Source organism: Sarcophilus harrisii, chromosome 4 (genome assembly GCF_902635505.1).
Source record: "Sarcophilus harrisii chromosome 4, mSarHar1.11, whole genome shotgun sequence".
In the NCBI taxonomy this organism is placed as follows: domain Eukaryota; kingdom Metazoa; phylum Chordata; class Mammalia; order Dasyuromorphia; family Dasyuridae; genus Sarcophilus; species Sarcophilus harrisii.
In genome coordinates, this window is record NC_045429.1 from 192852272 (window position 1) to 192874949 (window position 22678).

General features: G+C 33.0%; 1 protein-coding gene across 4 annotated transcripts in view; it reads right to left on the reverse strand.

The window, feature by feature from the left end:
• The window catches only part of ARMC2 (armadillo repeat containing 2), a 166903-nt gene that overhangs the window by 127609 nt on the left and 16616 nt on the right, over positions 1 to 22678 (reverse strand). For all 4 annotated transcript variants that reach the window (XM_031964439.1, XM_031964442.1, XM_031964440.1 and 1 more), the window contains one exon: positions 9283 to 9454. In XM_031964439.1, the coding sequence (XP_031820299.1) occupies positions 9283 to 9454 (172 nt within the window). The remainder of the gene's footprint in view (positions 1 to 9282; positions 9455 to 22678) is intronic.

The following is a 22678-nucleotide window of genomic DNA, read 5'->3' on the forward strand; positions in this document are numbered from 1 at the left end:
GGCTGGCCTTTATATAGAACTGAGGTTTATATAATTTTTTCCTTATCTCTCATTCCTTTTCATTTTTATTTCTTCCTATTATCTGTTTTTTTTCTCTAACATATCCTGTTCTTATTTACATCTTTTCTCTGCATATTAAAATCTACTCTCTCTACTTAATTATTTGTTACTCCTCATTCTATCCTCAAAGATTCTTAAAAGTAGAAACAAGCCTGCAAATTTCCTCCAAAATTTCTCTACTATAAGTTTGTCTACATCAATGTTTTCTTATAATTCTTTTACATAAAGATAATGAATTTTTCTGAGTAATTCTCTTCTATATCTCTAGTAAATCAAGAGCAGAACTGTTACCAATAACAAGGGCTTAAGAGTATCAACTGTCATGACAAAAGAAGTCAATATCAAAAGAGAGAATAGGGCTCATGGCTTCTGCCTCCTTTTTTATATTCTAAAACACATATAACAATCAATTGGTCAACAAGTATTTATTAAGCACTAACAGTGCCAGAGTCATTGGAGGAAGGAGGGCACCAAAACCAAAGACATTTAAAAAAAAAAAAAAAGAGGCAAATGCATTGTCCCTGCCCTCAAGAAACTCGTGTTCTAAAAGAAAAGCAACATGCAGATAACACCAGACTGCCAAGATATATACAGGGTGGAAAGAGGAGTTTCAGAAGATTTCTGGTAGTTTTCTGTGTAAATTTAATCTGCAAATATGTTTAATTAAATTAATCTTTTTTTCCAAGCACTAATTACATTAATAAGCCAACTTTTTTTCACATATGGTCCTTTTAGTGGAAGATCATATTTCAAAAAAGAGCAAATCAAGGAGAACCAGGGAATATACTAGTTGGTATTTACAGGAGACTGTCAGGGAAGAAGATCTGGAAGACAAAGGAAAGTATGTGTGATATGGAACTGCAATAATGTGTATGTCTTCTAGAGGTCTCTCTCTGATAAAAATAGAATAGTTTAAACATTCTTAACTTGCTTTGCAAGATGAATTTATTCTTCAGAAGAGGGGAGGGTAATAGGTTGCTATTCTGGATATGATTCAAACTCAATAATAGGACGTTGCTATTCTTGACATGATTCAGATCCATAATTAAGACCTGATTGATGAAGTATAGATGACAGAGGTAATGAATATGTTATTTTACATTTTAGTATAAGAAAGGGAATGCTGGTCACAGTCTCTAGGTACCCTAGTCCTCAGAAAAGAGGTCATATAGAAATTAGGTAATATTCCCCCTCCCAATACTTTAGAACAAGGATTTTTAACTGAGTCCATGATTGGATTTTAGAATTACATAAATTTTGATAGGAAGAAAAACTGAATCTTTGTTTCAACATGATTGGTTTTCTTTGTACTGTTATATATATTTTATTTTGTACATTTGAAAACACCATTCTGATCGGAAATCCTCAGGCTTCACCAGTATGCCAAAGGGGTTCAATAACACACACAAAAAGTTTAAGATATCTACTTACAGGTTTGGGGACAGGTGACAAAGAAAGATTTGAAGTCCAAGTCTAAAGTTCAGACTTCAAGGTGTCAAAGAGAGTTTGAAGAAGGAAGACGGAGAAAGTGTCATGTTAAAAAACTCAGGGAAAGTTACAAGGCTTGTAATGGAGCTGAGTAGGGAGAAGGAAATAGCAGCAGCAAAAGCATAATACTTAAGGAGGCCTCGATTTGGAACCAAGGAAATCTAAATCTTCAAAATCCCAATCCAAATGTTTACTTCCTATGTGATTTTGAGTAACTCCCTTTGTTTCTTTGGGCCCATTTCCTCTACTATAAATAAAGAATTTGGACTAAATAGGGCTCTTAATGTAAGGACTGTAAATTTATTTTTTTTAATATTTTGATAAATGTATGTCAATATAGTTGGTTTCCTTTGTAATCATGTATGTATTTACTTTACACCTTTAAATATGATTCTGAGAAGGCATTCTTAGGTGTGACAGAGTGCCAAAGGAATCCATGACACAAAAAATGGTTAATAAGCTCCACTACAGAAGAAAAGTTGGCTCAGGAAAAATGGGAGGCTTACCATCTCTGTTAGCTAAGATATAATTTATTCCAATGAGGAAAAATAAAATATCACACACACACACACATACACACATATATACATGCATATGCACATGACTATATTTATACATACATTTATGCATATGCATGTGTATGTGTTTAAATATATGGGCATATGTGTATATGTTACTGTGTGTGTACACACCCACACACACACACACACGTAGAGTGGTATTGCCATAGATTTCAATAAAATATACTATGAAGTCTTTCATGATACCCTGTGGGAAAGATGAAGATCTGAAGACTAGATAATATTCATTTGGATACACAATGTCTTTCATTCAGAAGATCCTTCCAATACTGCAGATTCAAACCATTCATACCTGCCTATCTTGTTCAACTCTTGTCTATGTTTTCCAAAAAGTAAATCACTAAGGATCCATGGTGGATGACTTCTCCTGACATCATAAGGATCCCTGTAGATCACTCTAGTTGTCTTATCATATGATAGTTCTTAGGATTTAATGTGTATTATATCTTCCTCTTGTAGAATTCCTTGGTAATATCTTTTATTATTCTTCTTCTAAAAGTATTCATTTGTTATGTTACAGCCTACACTCATCTACCATGTGTCTCTTCATTGCTTTCTGTGTGACCTTTACTTTTAATTCTTTGAAAGTAGTTGTATTATAAAATCTCAGGGCTCTATATAGTGACTCTAGTAGAATGTTGGTTTTTAAAAGGTGGGCCTTTGCTTTCATGGGAAGCTTGGGGTGAGTAAAAGAGCTTGTAATTTCCCAAAAGCAACATGGTAATTTTCCTCCTCTTGAGCAACTCTGGGCCAAACTCATCCTTCTATACTCTCTGATATATACATGCTCATGGACAAGTTCAATGAATTACCTATCCAAATAAGTATAAAAATTTGGGCAACTGGGCCAAAATCAGAAGCAACCGCGCTGAATTTTTTCAACATTTCCCTCCAAACAACTTTAAAATTGTTTTTAAAATTTAAATTTATTTTAAATGCCTCAAATTAAACTTTGGAATGGCAGAGGCAACAAAAGGTCAAGACATGACATTTGTTAGACATAAAAAACTAAGGAGGTAAGAGAAGTTTGCAACAATGAGGAAACTTATGTGATAGTCACAGCAGCTTTAGGAGTTCTCAGCTCAGACAGAAAAGGAGTCAGACCATTTATCAGAAAGAAATTACAGAAGACCCTTTGCTGGCACTGGGTAGAGCAGATAGGCAACCTTATCATCCATAGACACTTCTAGGTCACAGTTTTGTGGTAGAGAGGAGCACTAGGCAGTTGATCACAAGAAAGCAAGGTCGCTGGTGACAGAGCTAAGGTGAAAAGAGCAGAGGATCAGGCCAGCTATTCATGGGTAAACACCACAACACAGATGAGGACATCAGTGTCCATACTTCTCCCAGGATCACACTTCCTCCCTAGAAGCACCTAAAATTTCTAGATGAACAGATAGTATTATGGAAGCAATAGACATGATCTTGGACTTCAAGATCATAAGAACTTCAATAAAGTTAAACTGTTTACATTCAGGGAAGCTAATAAAGTTCAAGAACTTCATCATTATTAAGGCAATTAAAAGGAGTTTACATAGAGAAAAGACATACATGTGAATCGATTATGTTGAAATGATTTGCAAAAAAAAATAATGAAGGGTTGAAAAAGAGGGATGGACCAGGAAAGGTGGGAGAGGTAGAATGGACAAATTTTTCTCATACAAAAGGGGCAAGCAAGAAAGAGCTTTTACAGTGAAGGGGGAAATAGGAAGGGGGACAATGTTTGAACCTCACTCTCACTGAAATTGGTTCAAAAAGGAAAGACTATATACTCACACTCTGTTATATACAAAGGTATTAATAGGAAAGTATATAAGGAAGGGGATTAAAATTAAAAGGGATGGGGATAATAAAGAGAGAGCAGATTAAGGAAGGCAATGGTTAGACACAAAATAACACTTTTGAGAAAGGACAAGATTAAAAGAGAAAATAAACAGAAGAAAACAGAATGGAGGGAAATAAACAGTAATAATAACTGTGAATATGAATGGTATGAACTTATCCATAAAATGGAAGCAGATATCAGAATCCAATAATATAGTGTGTTTTTATATGAGATGCACTTGAAACAAAAAGATACACATACACAGAGCTAAAATAAAGAGCTGGAGCAGAATCTAATACACTTCAACTGAAGTAAAATAGGCAGGAGTAGCAACAGATAAAGTAAAGGTAAAAATGGACTTAATAAAAAGGGATAAACAGAGAAAGTGTATTTTGCTAAAATTTCAAATTATAAAAAACTTTTTACAGCAAGTTTCTCTGATATAGGCCTCATTCCTCAAATATATATTTAGTATAGAACTGAGTCAAATTTATAAAGATAAGAGCCATTCCCCAATTGATAAAGTCAAAGAATAGAAACAGGTAGTTTTCAGAATCGAAGCTATTTATAGTCATAGGAAAAAAATGTTCTAAATCACTATAGATTAGAGAAAGGCAAATTAAAATAACTCTTGAGATGCCAACTCACACCCATCAGAAATGACAAATGCTATAGGGGATAAGGAAAAAATAGGTACACTCACTAATGAATTGTTGGTAAAATAGTGAAGAACTGTTCCAAGCAATCTAAAAAATGATTTGGAACTAGGTCCAAAGAGCTATGAAATTTTGAATGCCCCTTGATCTGGCAATACCACTACTAAGTCAAATACCACTTAAATACCACTAAAGAATAAAAACAAGGAACAGAACCTATATTTACAGCAGCTTTTATTGTGATAGCAAAGAATTGGAAATTAAGGGAATAACTATTAACTGGAGAATGGCTGAACAAGTTGTCACACATGATTGAAATGGAGTACTATTATGCTATAAGAAATTATAAATGAGGTAGTTTCAGAAAAACATGGCAAAATCTATATTAATTAATGCAAACTGAAGTGAGAAGAAATGGGAGATCACTGGACAAAATAATAACAATATTGTAATGATGATCAACTGTGAAAGACTTGGCTACTGAGCAATATCATAATCCAAGACAATTCCAAAGAATTCAATGTCCTTTCTCCAGAAAGAGAAATGATGAACTTTGAGTACAAGCTGAAGTATAATTTTCTCATTTTACTTCTCTTGCTTTAAAAATTATATGTACGTGGGTAATATGGAAACGTGTTTTGCATGATTTTACATGTATAATTGATAACATGATGCCTAACTTTTGAGTAAATAAGGAGTGAGAGAGAGAGAGAGAATTTGGAAATCAAAATTTAAAAAGAAAAATATTAAAAATAATAGTTTAGAAAAGAACTGTGGTCAATACAATGATCAAACATAATTCCGAAAGACTAAAGACAAAGATGGCTACTCATCTCTTAATAAGAAAGGTGACACAGACCCATAGTGAGACAAAATTAGCCATACATTTTTGGCCATGACTTAAAAGGAAAACTATTTTCTTAAAAGTGTAAATTTGTTTCAAATGGTTTTTCCTTTTTTTTTTTTTTTTCTCTTCAATTTCAGAGATGGGAGTGGACAGAAGGAATAAGCAAGACAACATTAAACATTGCATATTGATTTTTTTATTCACTTAAGACAAACAAGAAAAACATGTTCTGCATCATAGAGATTTGCAGTTTTATTGTACAAGACGCCTTTTCTCTTTCACATTGATATAGAAATGCTTATTTAGTATTAATTAATTTCATTATAAATAAAATGGGGAAAAAATTTTAAAACGAAGTTGGGCAACTGGCATTCTTCATCCATTTAATCTTTCCTTAAATTAAATTTATGGAAATTATAGATTTAAGGAATCTTAATCCTTTAAGGAATTATAGGTCTCTTACAGGAAACTCTGTGATGTAATAACATGACATCATCTTCTAACAGTGTAATCAGGAAGCTCTTATATTCACAGAGAATCCCTGTTAAATAAGGAATTCATGCTGGATCTCCTCCATCAAAGTGAAGTTTTTTGTTAAGCATGTCTTCCTGTTTTATGTCTTTTCTGATATTTATTATTAAATATGGTTATTTCTGTTGTGATTTAATACAAGAAATGTTGAATGATTTTGACATTAAAATGGGAGACATCTTATTGTATAATGGCCTACATCGTGAAGATGGGATTTACCAAATCAAATATTCTGTTATAATTAACAAATAATAAGTATAATGAGAGCTCTTATAGTCTTTACATCTTTCTGCTAATTATGAAATGCTCATGATACTGTAGTCCACTAATGAAAATCACTCATGAAAGTCTTTCCTATTAATACCCTCACCAAGGAGGCCCTCAATTGATATAGAGATGTTTTTCATTAAGATTTTATATAGCTGGGAAAGTTTAAGTCAGCAATTAGCATATATCCTCCTATTTATCTTTTTGCAGTATTAAGAAGGTCCAAGATTTTTTCCATATCTTTGGTATTTTCTCTTCCTTTGGTTATCTTGTGTGTCAAATACTCAATCCCCTCATTATTCAGCTATCTCCAGCACTGATTTCCTCCATATACACTTGATCCAATTTTAGAGCTTTTCATAACATCTCTCTTCAAAGTCATTTCTATGTACTATAAACACACATGGGAATGTGATGCAAAGGTTTAAGTGTGTAGTTCTACTGTCCTTGATGGAGAGAACAGTTCATTAAAGTAATTTTTTTACAAATCTTTTAAATTTTTTTCCTGGTTGTAATCTTTCCATTTTTGCCCTTGAACTCTCTGGATGACTTTGCTTATTTGGATTTTGCCAACTTTCTTAAAATTAGTTTTGTCCTTCATTGTTTTCACTCTCATTATCAAATCAAGCATCAGTTTTTATTTTAAAATTTACACATGAGTTTATATTCTAACCTGATACTACCTTTGGCAGCCATCTTTCTCCATATGGAAAGTAAAAGCAGGTATCTGCTGATTAAGGTGTTCTCTGAGCTCTTTTATTGTAGCACTTAATTTACATTGATTAAATTGCTGGATAAAAATATAGTTGGCCATTTCTCTTGTTCATTTTCCATTTTTGATTTCTTTTGTAAATAATTCAGAGAGTCTTATCTTTTTCTCACTATTATTCATTCTTGGGTTTTTTTTATCATCAATTCTGATATTAACTGACAGATTGATGGTATGAATGTACAAAGACAGCTGACTTAGGAATAACTCCCACAAACATAGCAAGTTTTTTGCTATTTGTTAAAATCTATCTTCTTGTTTATGAAATTATTTGGTATTAACCATGTTTCAAGTCTACCAATTATTTTCTTGAATAAAGTATCTATGGTACAGAGGCAGAAGACTTCTGTGAAATCTACAAATCTTGAGCTCTCTCATTCTTTTCTAGACCATACTTTTCTATGTATTTCTCTCACCTTTTCCTACCTTTCATGTAAAATGAAGTCACCAAGGACTAAACAGTGATGATAATGTTTGACACTTAAGATTTACAAAATGCTTTTTATAAACTTATTTCACTTTAGTCCCTTTCACACACATTACCTACTAACCAAACTGAACTAATTACTGTTCACTGAACCCAGCATCTCATTTCCCATCTTTGTGCCTTTTCTTTGGCTATCCCTCATCCCTAAAATGTAATTCCCCTTTTCCTTTGCCTCTTAGATTCATTAGCTTTCTTTAAGGACTTATCTCTGGGACCAACCCCTATAGAAAAGTCTTTCCTCATCTCCCTAAGTTGTTAGTACTCTCTTCCTCCTCAAATTATGTATTTATTTGTCTGTATGAATACTGTACCTCTAGTGTAAAATACAATGCTTTGTACATAGTAGATGCTTAATAGATGCTACTGAATGAATGATCTGATTTGACTCTTACAACAATCTTGTGTGTATCAGAAGATTGGGGTAATTAGTTCCATTTGATATATAAGATAACTGAGTATCACAGAATTTAAGTAATTTGCCTGTGGTTCTAAAGTATCATAGGAAGAATCTGATCTAGCTAAACTTTTAATTCTCCAAACTTTATTAAGGGAATGGACTCAGAAATTGTTGATTAAATGGATCAATTTCATCAGATTAAGAGAGGCCTCTGGTAGAGTATTCTTTATCTTTGGCAACGATCTATTTAACTTTTTTATTGATAAAGGCACCAATGGAATTTTATTAAAAATTTGGATGACACAAATCTGAGACAGAGTTGATAAAACAAAGCTAGGAAAGAAAGCTACTATGATAAAGAAGAGATGAATCCAAAGGATCTCAACAAACTAAAAGACTTAGTTGACTCTGAAAAAAATGAAATTTAATAGTGATCAATGTCAAGTCCTGTACTTGGTTCAAAAAATCAACTGTCAGTAAAAGATAGAGGGAAGATTTGGCTAGAAAATCATGTGTATCAAAAAGACACAGGGACCTAAATTTGAATTGGCAAAATGTTACAGGAAAAACAACTAATGCTAACCTTGTGTTGTATTATTTAAAGTATAACATCCATATCAAGGGAAGAGACTAGTTCACTTTACTCTGCACTGGTCAGCCTAGTCTAGAGAATTATTCTGAATTCTAGGTACCAAATTTTATAAAGGGTCATTTACTGCTGGAATATATGCCTTGGCTAAATACTAGAATTGGGAAATAATGTCATACAAGGAGAGCTGAAATAACTATGGATATTTAAGTTTGAAAAGAGAACACTTAATTACATGAGAGCCATCTTCAAAAATTTTATGAAAGGTATGGACTCATGTAGTTTAGGATTTAAAGTTTAGACTTCCTTTTCTGAAGGCAGAATAAGAAACAATGTATAGTTACAGAAAAGTGAAATAAAGCTCAACAGAGGGAAAAATTTCCATTAATTAGAGTTGTCCATAAATGTAATAGACTGCCTCTGATGTGTTTCCAAGTAGCCTTTCAGTAGAGATCTTCATATGGCATCTAAATGACTACTTGTAAAGAGGCGCTCTGGATAAGCTATTTTAAAGGATGGTTGTTTTAGATGACATTCGAGATTTCTTCTGATTATTAAGTTTCTATAATTCTATATGCTTTCAAACTCAAGAGTTATGAATAACCTATGCTGCACATGTGCAAAACACAAATAAATAAAATCACAACTCCATATCACATAAATAGAATCTGAGATTCTCCACACCGTGTGTACTAGTAAAATTATTATTTTAAAAAATAGCTTCCATGTACATTTTAAGAAATATTTCTATCTTTAAGTTTTTAGGAACATTTAGATATTCTTACACTCATCAAGATGAAATATTTTGTCTGGAAGGAGATTTCCCTGAGAAGATGCCTTGAATAAACGTGCACGGGCACTGCTTACTCTTCTAATCTTCACGGGGTCCACTGGAGGTTTAGGAAAGGAAATAGAAGCTTCATCTTCTTTAGATAGGGATGCAAGAACTTTAGGTTTCTAAAAGATTAAAAAAAAAAAAAGACTAACTAAAGTCTTTCTGTCCAAAACACAAGTCACAATCCTGTAGTCAAAAACACTCTAAAAGTACATGGTTGCCACCCATGTACCTCTAGAGGCACACAGATTCTTCCTCTTTAAGCATAAAAAAGTTCATTTTTTAGATTTATATAACCCCAATTCTATTCCCCCCCCAGACCATTTTTAAAACATATTGAATATTTTATTTTTTGATGAATTATTTTGTCAACCTTTACTTACATATCAAATACACCAGTTACAGACATGATATTATATTTGAAAACACATATGAGAACTTACTAAATTATATATTTTGCTGCAATTTATAGAATATACATTTCATATTTATCTGACAATATCTCAGGTTTAACTTAAAAGAAAGACTAAAAGAGATATAATCAAAGCTACTATAAATCATTCAATTGACCAAACAAATTCTTCTACCTGGATCTTTTTCCTATGGGATTTTATTACACTGCTCTGTCCTGATGTTCCTATCTGTCTAACTGTTCCTGTTCAGTTGCCTTTGCTGATTCTATGTCTTAACTCCTAAGGGCAAGTGATCCCCAAGATTTGGCCCTCTTTCCCTTGATGATCAGGTCCCATGAGTTTAATTATTATCTCTATGTATGACTCTCAAATCTATATATCCAACTCCAGTGTCACAGCACAAACTACCTGTTGAATATCTCCCAACTGTCATCTCAAGTTCAATATATCTAAGAAAGAATTCGATATATTCCCTCCTCAAATTTACCTATTTTTGTTGAGGATACCACCTTTTGTCCATTTCTCAGATTCAGTCATCTTCAACACTCCTTCACTCTCAATATTCAATCAACTCAATGTCAAGTCTTGTTTTTTTTCTGCCTCCAAAATAAATCTCATATCAACTCACCAATTTTCCTCCTAATTCACAAGCTCATTATTGCCCTTCTGGACTAACATAGAATTGATCCCCATTCTACCTCAGCCTCTGAAAATCCTTATTTTCCTTCTAGGCTTAATTCATGTACTGTATCTTCTTAAAAGCCTTTCCTGATCTTCCTAGTTATTAATATCCTCTTCCTTTTCAAGCCATCTTTTGCTAATTTATCTATATAAATGTTGTATTTCCCTTCCAACTCCAAGAGACTCATAAGCTCCTTAAGTTCAAAATATGACTTAAAACTTGATTTTTTGCATCCCTCACACTAAGCAAAGTGCATTGTACATATGTAGTGAGTACTTAGTAAATGTTTGTTAGACTGCAAGAAGTGATTCCATTAACTAGTATTCCAATCTTATCAAAATGCTTCATGAAGCATTTTTCTAGGTCTCTGAAGTTCTATGCTTGAAAGTTTTGAAAAGATAACATTGCCAAATAAATAGGAGAAATTAGTGAGAAAAAGTTAACTCTTTGAAAAAAGAAAAATATTGCTGTATCCATAAAAAATGTAATATATACAGCCCTAGCCCAGATTCCACAACCCAGGACACAGAAGCACAAAGACGACTGAGTCCCTTGAGTCCCAGTCTTTTTCATTCCCTTTTTGCTTTACACAAATCCACTACCTGAATGAGTATTAGTGCTTAATAAAAAAAAAGCAAGTATTTAGAGGAATTTTTTCTATATTAAATTCAGTAATCATTATAGCTACAGTTAACAAATGGAGGTCTAAGAACAATATCAGAAATGAATGAACAGAAAGTACTAAAACTATCTTCGTTTTCACTTTCCTTCCTCAAATAATTCAAGTAAAACTTACATATCCAAGGCTTGCCCTTTAAAAGTGATAAATTTAATCTAATCAGTGCTGCTATTACTCAAAACGTTTCTGGTCTCTTCTTTTGGAATGGCCTTCACATAAGAAAAAAAAAAGAGGCTTTGTCTCATTAATTCAATTACATCTTCTTTTTGACTAAAAAAGTCCAATTTCATCATTTACCTTAGTCACCCACATTATTCACCAAACTTGCCTCTGAACTGATCATTTCCAAAAAAAAAAAAAAACCCCAAAACCATTCTTACAGGACAAAAATTCTGCTCCACTGAGGACATTTTAAAAAAATATGCTGTCATGTACAATCTATATTAAATTGCTTGCTTTCTCATGGAAGAAGAGGGGAAGGTGGAAGAGAATTTGGAGCTCAAGTGTTTTTAATATTAGTGTTAAAAAAATGTTTGTTTGTCGTAATTGAGGAAAAAAAATAAAATAAACATGTGAGCTAAAAAGAAAAAAAAAAGTGCTGTTGGCTTTAAAAACAATTCCAAAAGAAGAATTTTTAAAATTTTTTGAAAAACAGAAGCATTGTTGAATTAAGTATAGCCTTCCCCTCACCTCCCTCCCAATCCTAAATATCTACTTTGAAGGGGACAAGTCATTTAGATATATTTGTGGTATAGTTGATTTTTTTAAAAAATCAATATTATTTTAACTCCTTAAAATGTGGGGTAATTAACAAAAAATGTGACTTAGGAGGACCTGTGTTCAAATCTAGTCTCAGACACTTAATAATTCCTTGTTGTGTGACCCTGGGCAAGTCACTTAACCCCAATTGCCTCAGGGGGGAAAATATGACTTAGACCCTGAAGCAATTGGCTTAAAGAAAAAAACCTAAAGAAAAGAAATAGCTTGAATAGGTAATTAAGAATAATGAATTATCAGATATCACTTATAAGCTGTGTGATTTCTGGCAAGACTTTTACCTATTCTGATCCTCTTTTTCATGTGTAAAATGAGGTTCCTGCATTATCTACTTCAGCATCTTATCATAAGCAAGACGTTTTATAAACTTTAAAGTGCTATATAAATAGTGTATATAGTACATTCCAGTTCCACAATCACTCTAGCCTTCCCTTTAAAAACTTATTTTGAACTTGTACCTTTCATAAAATCTTTGTTTCAGTCAACTAGCAGTTTTTATACTTGACATTCCAACTTCAACTTCAATAATTTTAAAAGGCTCTTCTCCCATACCTAGATTGCACTCCTTTGTTACTTCCACCTCTTGGGAGGACTTTTTTTTTTCTTATCTTGGTATCCCTAGTGCCTAGTAGGATGGTTTTCATCAAGTATAAGAGTTTTAAAATATTCTAATGATACTTGCAATTCAAAGAGCTATTTAATTTTCTTGATTTTTTTTTTTACTCAGTACTTAACAAAAAAGGAAACTCAATTCCTACAAAATACCACTGATTATCCTCACTTTTTATAGACACATTGACTAAAAACAACCACAAAAATACATCTTTAATGCACACACACACACCCATATACACACATATGCAAATTAAATGAAGGCTTGTACTATATATAAACTTAAGAAGATCATAGATTTAGAGTGGGAAGAACTTAAAGAGGTCACCTAGCCCAATTCTATCATTTTAGAGATAAGGAAACAAGTGAAAGGCCTTGCCCAACTTCACACTAGTACCAGAAAGATTCAGAATTCCAACCCATGCTCTCAGGCTCCAAATCAATGTTCTTTCTACCAAACCCTGATGCTTTTATAACCACGAAAGTTAAAAACCCTTCAAAAAGGGAGCAATTGAGTCACTTCTGAACGTCAAGATCTAAGAAGTTAACTTTGAATAAATATGGATATGAAGGCAGTATGTTCTAGCTAGAAAATTATTAAAACTGAGAAGTTGAGTAGAAACTTCATCCCATCCTTACCAATGCACTGTCGGCAAGTGACTGATCCTCTTTCAATTTTAATTTAATAGTTTAGTAATCAATCAATGAATATTTGTGAAGTGCCTACTAGGAACTATCTTGGACTTCGTAATAAAGGGGAAAAAACCACATTTATTTACCTCATATGTAGGATAATGTTTTTATTTTGAGTTCTTCTAGAACAAAGTTCTATGTAAGATATCATAATGGTCATATAAAATCCTGTTTTTGAAGAACAAGAATGATTTTATAAACAGTTTTCTTCAAATTTGGGTAACAGATTCAGAATTATTTTTTATGGAAGTTAGCTTTATTTTAGAACTCAAAGCAAAAAGAAAGAAAGAAAGAAAAAGCACATTAAATGTTTAACTTAAGAAGCTTATTTCCCTTGTGTTTTATCACTTGCTAAACATTAAGCACCTGCTACATGCAAAGCCCTGGAGTAAACAATGAGAACACAAAAGGAAAATCAAAATAACAGTCCATGTCCCTTCCATCTGTCAGGAACTGAACATGAATATTAGAGGCTCCCTTTATTTGTCTTTTCCCTCAATTAGAGTGTGAGCTTCCTGAGAGCAAGGATTAGAATTGATTTTATTTGTGTTCCTGGACTTTGTAAGAACATTCAGCATATAGTACTCACTTACTATTTTTCCACTCCATTCCTAGGAGCATTTTCTAAACATTTTACTAAAACCTAACTAATAATGTCAAACAATATAATCAAGTTTTAGAAAGACAGACTTCCTTTCTAGACTTTCTTCAAGAGTACACTAAAAGACCATTTTAATAGAACAACCTGAAAAAAGATGAAGCTTTTTATCTTATCAAACACATTTATCTTAACATTAGGTAGTAGCAAATAGGCATTATTCAAGTTTTAAAAAGTCTTAAATAAGTGACTATAGTATAAGGTACTAATTTCTCTAATTTAGTGTATTTGACAATAATTTGAAAAATAAAATCAAAATGATCCCATTATAAAGGGAAAATATTCTTTTTTTTTAATAGCCTTTTATTTACAGGATATATACATGGGTAACTTTACAGCATTAACAATTGCCAAACCTCTTGTTCCAATTTTTCACCTCTTACCCCCCCACCCCCTCCCCTAGATGGCAGGATGACCAGTAGATGTTAAATATATTAAAATATAAATTAGATACACAATAAGTATACATGACCAAAACGTTATTTTGCTGTACAAAAAGAATCAGACTCTGAAATATTGTACAATTAGCTTGTGAAGGAAATCAAAAATGCAGGTGTGCATAAATATAGGGATTGGGAATTCAATGTAATGGTTTTTAGTCATCTCCCAGAGTTCTTTTTCTGGGCATAGCTAGTTCAGTTCATTACTGCTCCATTAGAAATGATTTGGTTGATCTCGTTGCTGAGGATGGCCTGGTCCATCAGAACTGGTCATCATATAGTATTGTTGTTGAAGTATATAATGATCTCCTGGTCCTGCTCATTTCACTCAGCATCAGTTCATGTAAGTCTCTCCAGGCCTTTCTGAAATCATCCTGTTGGTCATTTCTTACAGAACAGTAATATTCCATAATTTTCATATACCACAATTTATTCAGCCATTCTCCAACTGATGGACATCCATTCAGTTTCCAGTTTTTAGCCACTACAAAAAGGGCTGCCACAAACATTCGTGCACATACAGGTCCCTTTCCCTTCTTTATAATCTCTTTGGGATATAATCCCAGTAGTAACACTGCTGGATCAAAGGGTATGCACAGTTTGATAACTTTTTGAGCATAGTTCCAAACTACTCTCCAAAATGGTTGGATTCGTTCACAACTCCACCAACAATGCATCAATGTCCCAGTTTTCCTGCATCCCCTCCAACAATCATCATTATTTTTTCCTGTCATCTTAGCCAATCTGACAGGTGTGTAGTGGTATCTTAGAGTTGTCTTAATTTGCATTTCTCTGATTAATAATGACTTGGAGCATCTTTTCATATGACTAGAAATAGTTTCAATTTCTTCATCTGAGAATTGTCTGTTCATATCCTTTGACCATTTTTCAATTGGAGAATGGCTTGATTTTTTATAAATTAGAGTTAATTCTCTATATATTTTGGAAATGAGGCCTTTATAAAGGGAAAATATTCATGAATTTTTGGATTTTTTTAAAAACTATTTGAAATTAATAAGATATAAACAACCTCATGGAAGTCAGAAATCAAAGAACTTTCTCTGAAACAAAACCTCTGAGATCCTGCCATTCTCTGTTCTCTCATTGTTACGATTTGCTCCATGAGTAACATATGTATCTGTAGTGCTCTCAGTAAATAATGCACTGCCATGGAGTTATTTATTCATGTCAATAACAATTAAAATAAAAGTAATTCACATTAAAAATGTAAAAAGTTTAACTATGGGCTAAAAAATAGAGCAGAGAGCCAATATTTTAATTACAAGAAGAAAACATTTCCCAGATGCTCTCATCCTCAAATCTCTAATATTTTAAATATTGTTTCGCCTTGAAAAGTGCCCAGAGTTTATGATGATTACGTTCTGTGAGTACAGAATGTAAAAGCAGAATTTGGTTAAAAAAAAAAAAAAAAAAACAGATACTAGATATCACATTTGTTCATGTAACAGTTATATCCTTTTTGTTGGTTTTCATAGTCCAAAAGTAGTGATGCAGCCATCCTATTTTCATAATAACATCAACTTAAAACAAAAATTACCAACAAACATCATTCATTGTCATTATAAAATGAGAACAAGTATAACTACCTCCTAAGCACATCCCAGATTTTGGATTGGTAAGGGACCACAAAAGGATCCTCATACTCAGTGTTAATGGAGTAGGTGTAAAGGCATAAAAGATGGCTCAGGGAAGGGGCAGATTAGAAGCAGTTCTTCATTGCCCAGTCTGAAAAGGTACCAGACCACTCTCTGGTCCCTACCCATAATTATTAGCTAAGTAGTATACCACACCTCCCCATATCTCCAATCTTACACAAGACTTAGTAGTCAGAAAGTTTCATCACCTCATATGGTATCTCCTGATAATTGCAAAGGGGCCATTTCTCCTTCCAAAAATAACAACAGGGACATCAAAAAGAAAGAAAATTATAAAATCTACACAAATAAATACTCACTTTAGACACCAAGAAAACTAAAGGTGATCAATGATCATCTAATTTTAAAAAATATATTAAAGAGTAAGAAAAAGCAAAAGGAAAATAATGAGGGGAAAAAAGCATATTTAAAACAATGTAAGATATCACAAGACAGACACAAATAGGTAAGTAACAGTTGAAGAATTTAAGAATTCAAATGAAAGAAAATTATAAGCAGAATTAAAAGCAAAATTCAATGCAGCTTGGAATGGGGGGAGGGATGGAGAAACACACACACACACACATACACACAAACATGTTATATATGTACATATATATCCGCATTTAAAAGAGGAACTAAAGCAAAATGAATGAGGTTTTTAAAAAATTCTCAGAATCTAAAATGACAAACGTTTCCAAAATATTAAGTATAATAGAAAGCCTCAAAATAACAATGAATGAAAGACTAGGTCTAAAATAGGTAAATTCAAATGGCAGACAATATAATAAAAGCCCCCAAAAAGGTAGAAAAATAATTAGAAATATACTGAAAATTATGGATCTGTAGGCTAGGTCAAAGAACTGAAATCTTACAATTATTGGAGACTTAGAAAACATCAAAACCCCAAACATTCTGACTACCAGATTTTGACAAACTGATCAAAGAAATACCTGGAATTATCAAGAATTAATAAAACATGGAAAATAGAATAAATTCACAGAATTTCCAAAAGGAAAATCTTAAAAGTTCAAGTCACCTCGACAAAGCTATATTTTCCTGCAACTACGAAGGAAAAAAACTTCTGATTGTCAAAAAATACCACATATCAAAAAGAGTCAATGAGGCCCTTATCAGATTTCTCTATGAAAACTATAGAATAACCAAAAAAATTGCACTGAAAACATAAAATTGAAAATAGATTGACCAGAAGTGCAAAGTCTGAATTTATTTTCTAGCAAAAATCAAAACGCATGAGGTATGTATTTTTAAATTTTAAAAAATTTTAAGAATTCATTGAACAAAATAGGTATTTCATAATCTTTGGAAAAGTACAAAAGATGCACTGATGTTGAAGAGCAGAGTACTTAGAACAAGATATTCTTTTAACTGAAGTTAACTAGCTGTTATCTAAATAAGTCTCCATAAGGAAATCAAATTAACTACATTATTCTACTGGCTAAAATTACTCAATATTATAGAAGGATGTTGCAGATAAAGATTAAAAAGAAAAAGAAAGGTCAAATAGGGTGATATTAATCCTGGGTAATTTCAATACCACCAAAAAAACCCTTTATCACAGCAGAGTTAAACATTTATACATTGTAAATCACTTAAAATATTTTGTTAAGCACTGTTTTTGGCGGGGGGGGGGGGGGGGGGGGGGGGGGTTGGTTTAGCAATTTATCTGTAATTTGGGAGCTATAAATTTAGGTGCTAATACTTTCATCCAAATCAGGAATTCCAGGTCTGTAAACTCTCTCCATCCACGTAGATCAGCATCTCTTTACCTGTAGTCTTAATGATATGATGGGAGAACAGAGAGGTAAAGTGACATGCCTGTAAAAAAAATTAGCTAATATGTGTTGGAGATTCCACAGATCAAAAGTGAAATGGTTTAACTTTAGAGTATTTACCATGTTCCAATATTTTCAAATTGAATTAATTAATAGCTGAAAATTAATAGCTTATCAGCAGCCTACCAGCATCTTAGGTACTGGCATTAGCTTCAGTGAACTACCAGTTTAAACTGTACTAATAATATGCCCTTTTTTTCTGCTGCATCATTATCTTTCTTCAAGGCATTATGGCTTAAGAGAATATACTAATAAATCAGCAGGCACTTATTAATTATCTTCCATGTGTACTAGGCCCTATGGAGATACTAAGATAAAAGTTCTTTGTTAATCTTAGCTCTTGTCTCTAAAAAGCTTACATTCTATCCCAATTACCATCTTTTTTAAAGAAAAAAAATTTGTAAAAAATTTAGCCATCTGAACTGGATTTTTTTTTTTTATTTTAAAGAAGAGAAGGGTAAAAATAAAAGATTTAAGATACATAGTTCAAGTTGTAATTATTCTTCTAATCAGTGGTACTAACTTCTCCCTTAGTAGATATTCTTTGTACTTGCACTGTGAGAAGGAAGTTTTCTCCCTCAATCTCAATCTGGTTTCTCTAGTGGCTCAATTAGGAAAACACAACCATAACTGGTACCTAGTTACGTTAGGTTATGATTAGAGAGCCAACCTAAAATCAAGTACAGGTAGGGCTGAGGACATTTATGTTAAAAAAAAAAAAAAACTAAAACCAAAATAAAACTCAGATACTCTGGCAGAGGAAACAGAAGCCAGGACCTATTATCTTAAGGAGGACAGTACATCATATATTATATGTGAATTAATTTCAAGTTAAATTCAATGATATAGATTTTTTTTTATAGTTGACAGTTCTACAATATAATTCTAGAGTTGTAGAGATGTAACTTTTTGTTGTTGGTGCTTCTAGATATAAATTAACAGCAAAGACAGTTACAATAAATCACACACAAAAAACTCGGCTGATACAACTGAAGAAACCAAAACATAGGCATTTTTCTATTCTCACTGCAAGTTAAGAGAGAACACCTTTAAAAAGTACACACAGCTAAACAGAAATGATTTACGTTCAAGTTTAACATATATTGGATTACTTGTCCTTGAGGGGAAGCGGTGGGAGGAAGGGAAGGTGAGAAAAAACAAGGTTTTGCAAGGGTGAATGTTGAAAACCATGCCTATCCATGGACCCACACTTAACACCGAACACCAAGATAAGATCAAAACAGGTTCATGATTTAGGCATAAAGAATGAGATTATAAATTAATTAGAGGAACATAGGATAGTTTACCTCTCAGACTTGTGGAGAAGGAAGGAATTTGTGACCAAAGAAAAACTAGAGACCATTACTGATCACAAAATAGAAAATTTTGATTATATCAAATTAAAAAGCCTTTGTACAAACAAAAGTAATATAGACAAGATTAGAAGGGAAGCAATAAACTGGGGAAACATTTTTACAGTCAAAGGTTCTAATAAAGGCCTAATTTCCAAAATATATAGAAAATTGACCCTAATTTATAAGAAATCAAGCCACATTCTCTAACTGATAAATCGTCAAAGGATATGAACAGACAATTTTCAGATAATGAAATTGAAACTATTTCTACTCATATGAAAAGGTGTTCCAAGTCATTATTAATCAGAGAAATGCAAATTAAGACAACTCTGAGATACCACTACACACCTGTCAGATTGGATAAGATGACAGGAAAAAATAATGATGAATGTTGGAGGGGATGCGGGAAAACTGGGACACTGATGCATTGTTGGTGGAGTTGTGAATGAATCCAACCATTCTGGAGAGCAATCTGGAATTATGCCCCAAAACTTACCAAACTGTGCATACACTTTGACCCAGCAGTGCTACTACTGGGCTTATACCCCAAGAAGATACTAAAGAAGGGAAAGGGACCTGTATGTGCCAAAATGTTTGTGGCAGCCCTCTTTGTGGTGGCTAGAAACTGGAAAATGAGTGGATGCCCATCAATTGGAGAATGGCTGAATAAATTGTGGTATATGAATGTTATGGAATATTATTGTTCTGTAAGAAATGACCATCAGGATGAATACAGAGAGGCTTGGAGAGACTTACATGAACTGATGCTGAGTGAAATGAGCAGAACCAGGAGATCATTATATACTTCAACAATGATACTGTATGAAGATGTATTCTGATGGAAGTGGATTTCTTTGACAAAGAGAAGACCTAACTCAGTTTCAATTGATCAATGATGGACAGAAGCAGCTACACCCAGAGAAGGAACACTGGGAAATGAATGTGGGCTACTTGCATTTTTGTTTTTCTTCCCAAGTTATTTTTACCTTCTGAATCCAATTCTTCTTGTGCAACAAGAGAACTGTTCAGCTCTGCACACATATATTGTATCTAGGATATACTGCAACATATTTAACATGTATGAGACTGCCTGCCATCTAGGGGAGGAGGTGGAGGGAGGGAAGGGAAAAATCAGAACATTAGTGAGTGCAAGGGATAATGTTGTAAAAAATTACCCTGGCATATGTTCTGTCAATAAAAAGTTATTTAAAAAAAAGAAGAAGAAAACTATGCCTATGTTTTGAAAATAAAAAAGCTTTTAAAAAAATAATATAAACAGAGAGGAAAAAAGAAATATGACTCACAGGTTACCCTCAGAGAAGCAAATAAAACAGCTGATGGAGTTTGTTTCAATTCAAGCATTTACTAAGTGCCTTCTTCTCTATAAAAAATGAAACAATTCCTTTCCTCAGAAAGCTTTTATCTTACCAAAAGACAAAAGGTACTCCCATAAGGTGGAAAGAGGGAGAAAGCTAAACAAAGTACTTTTCAGGCAAGGGGCCCAGCTTCTACATACAAAATCCATAGAAATAGAAGATTAACTTTTGACTATGTCATCAAATTTGGCCTGATTTTTTTTTTTTTTTTTTTTTTTAGAGCAGAAAAGGAAGTGATGTAAAATAAAGCTGAAAAAGTAAATTGCATTAGGGGTACATATGTTATATTATAGTAGTAGCTAGGTGGTCTAATAAAGACCAAGGTTAAAATTTGGCCTCCAGCATTTCCTAGCTGAATGACTTTGGGTAAGTCTGCCTCGGTTTTTCCAACGATAAAATGGAGACAATAAAAGCACGCATTTTCCAGGACTTCTGTGAGGGTCAAATAAGCTAAAATTTGTAAAATGTTTTACTTCCCAAAGTTACTGGCACTTAATAGATATTATGTGGTTAAGAATTGTTATTAATATTATTATAGGTGGCTTTAAACATCAATCTAAAGAATGTATAATTTATCCTACAATGAATGCAAGGCAGGGGTAAAAGAGGATTAAGAATTTTTTAGCAGAGTAATGTTATAACCATACCCTATGCTATAGAACGATCACTTCAGCAGTTACATGAAGCATGGATTGATCAAAGGAAGCAAATTAGCTAAGAAAGGCAAATTAGAAGGCTTTTACTTTTACAACAATCCATGTAAGAAGGAATGAAAACCAACTTATATGGCTGGAGATAAGAGAATATATGATGTAGAGATAGAATAATTAAGACTTGGAAGCTAAATGGATGAAAATTCAGGGAAAGGGAAAAGTTAAGTATTACTCTAAGGTTATTAAACCTGGTTGAAAGTATAGAAAAATGCACAAGCATTTTCAAGAAGGTTGGGTTAAGGGAAGAAAACAGTTTTATTTTGGATATATTGAGCTGCTTTCATCTTAAGCTCAGGGATAATAATAGCCCCTACTCTCCCAGGGTTGTTGAAGATCAAATGAGATTTCATATATAAAACATTTTGTAAATTTTGACATGTTGTACAAATGTTAGCTGCTATTGCTTTTGGTACTGTTACTACTCTGGCTAAAACAAACACTGCTCAGGACAGAATTTTGGGGAACTGTTTTGTTAAGGGGATTGATGATGGATAATATCTGACAAAGGTAAAGAAAAAGAAGAAGGCAGACTGATAAGAAGAAAATCAGGAAAAGGCAAGAGGGAAAGTATACAAGAAGAAAAGAGTGGTTAACTACAGAAAGGTCAGGGAGGCTGAGAACTGAGGGGGAAAAAACATTTAGCAAATAGAGATCATTGGGAGATCTTTAGAAAACAAGTTTTAGGAAGTGAATGGATGGTGAGGAAGTAGAGTCGAATGTAAAAAAAAGTTATTTCTAGGCTTTTCTAGTGTATGGGTTGAGATATAGGAAAAATAGTTTTAATAGAAAACAAGATCAAATGAAAGGTTTATTTTCCCAACAAACGAGACCTAAGGCTATTTATAGGCAGCAGAGTTAAAAACTAATGGGTATCAAAAAGCAATGGTGAGGGAACAGGGTTAAGGATTGGGCAGTGGTAATCCCTTACCTGATCCCTTGATGGAGAAATCAGTCAATTAGTCAATAAGTATTTATTAAGCACCTACTATAAGCCAAGTATTGTGCTAAACACTGGAAACACCAAGAAAGGCACACTTTATACCCTACACAACATTCCAGCCCCATGCTTTCTACCATGATCTCTTACCAAAGTTCCAGGTTTTCGTCTGTCTTTCTCTCACAGAATTTTACCCACAGATGTCATCAGGGATGCAATTATCATATCTATGATGATGATTCTAAAATCTTCTTTAGACACTAATTTGTCTCTGACCTCCAATCTTCCATCTACAACTATCTGGCAGATATCTCCAAAAACTGGATATCCTGTAAACATCTTAAAACTCAACATGTCCAAAAGGGAAGTTATGTTTTCCCTTACTACTAGTGCCTTCCCTCTGTTATTTCCCATTTTTCCTGTATATCACTTGTTTGTACAGTCATTAGATTGTGAACGCCTCAAAAACAGGACTCTTTTACCTTTTTTTTTTTAATTCC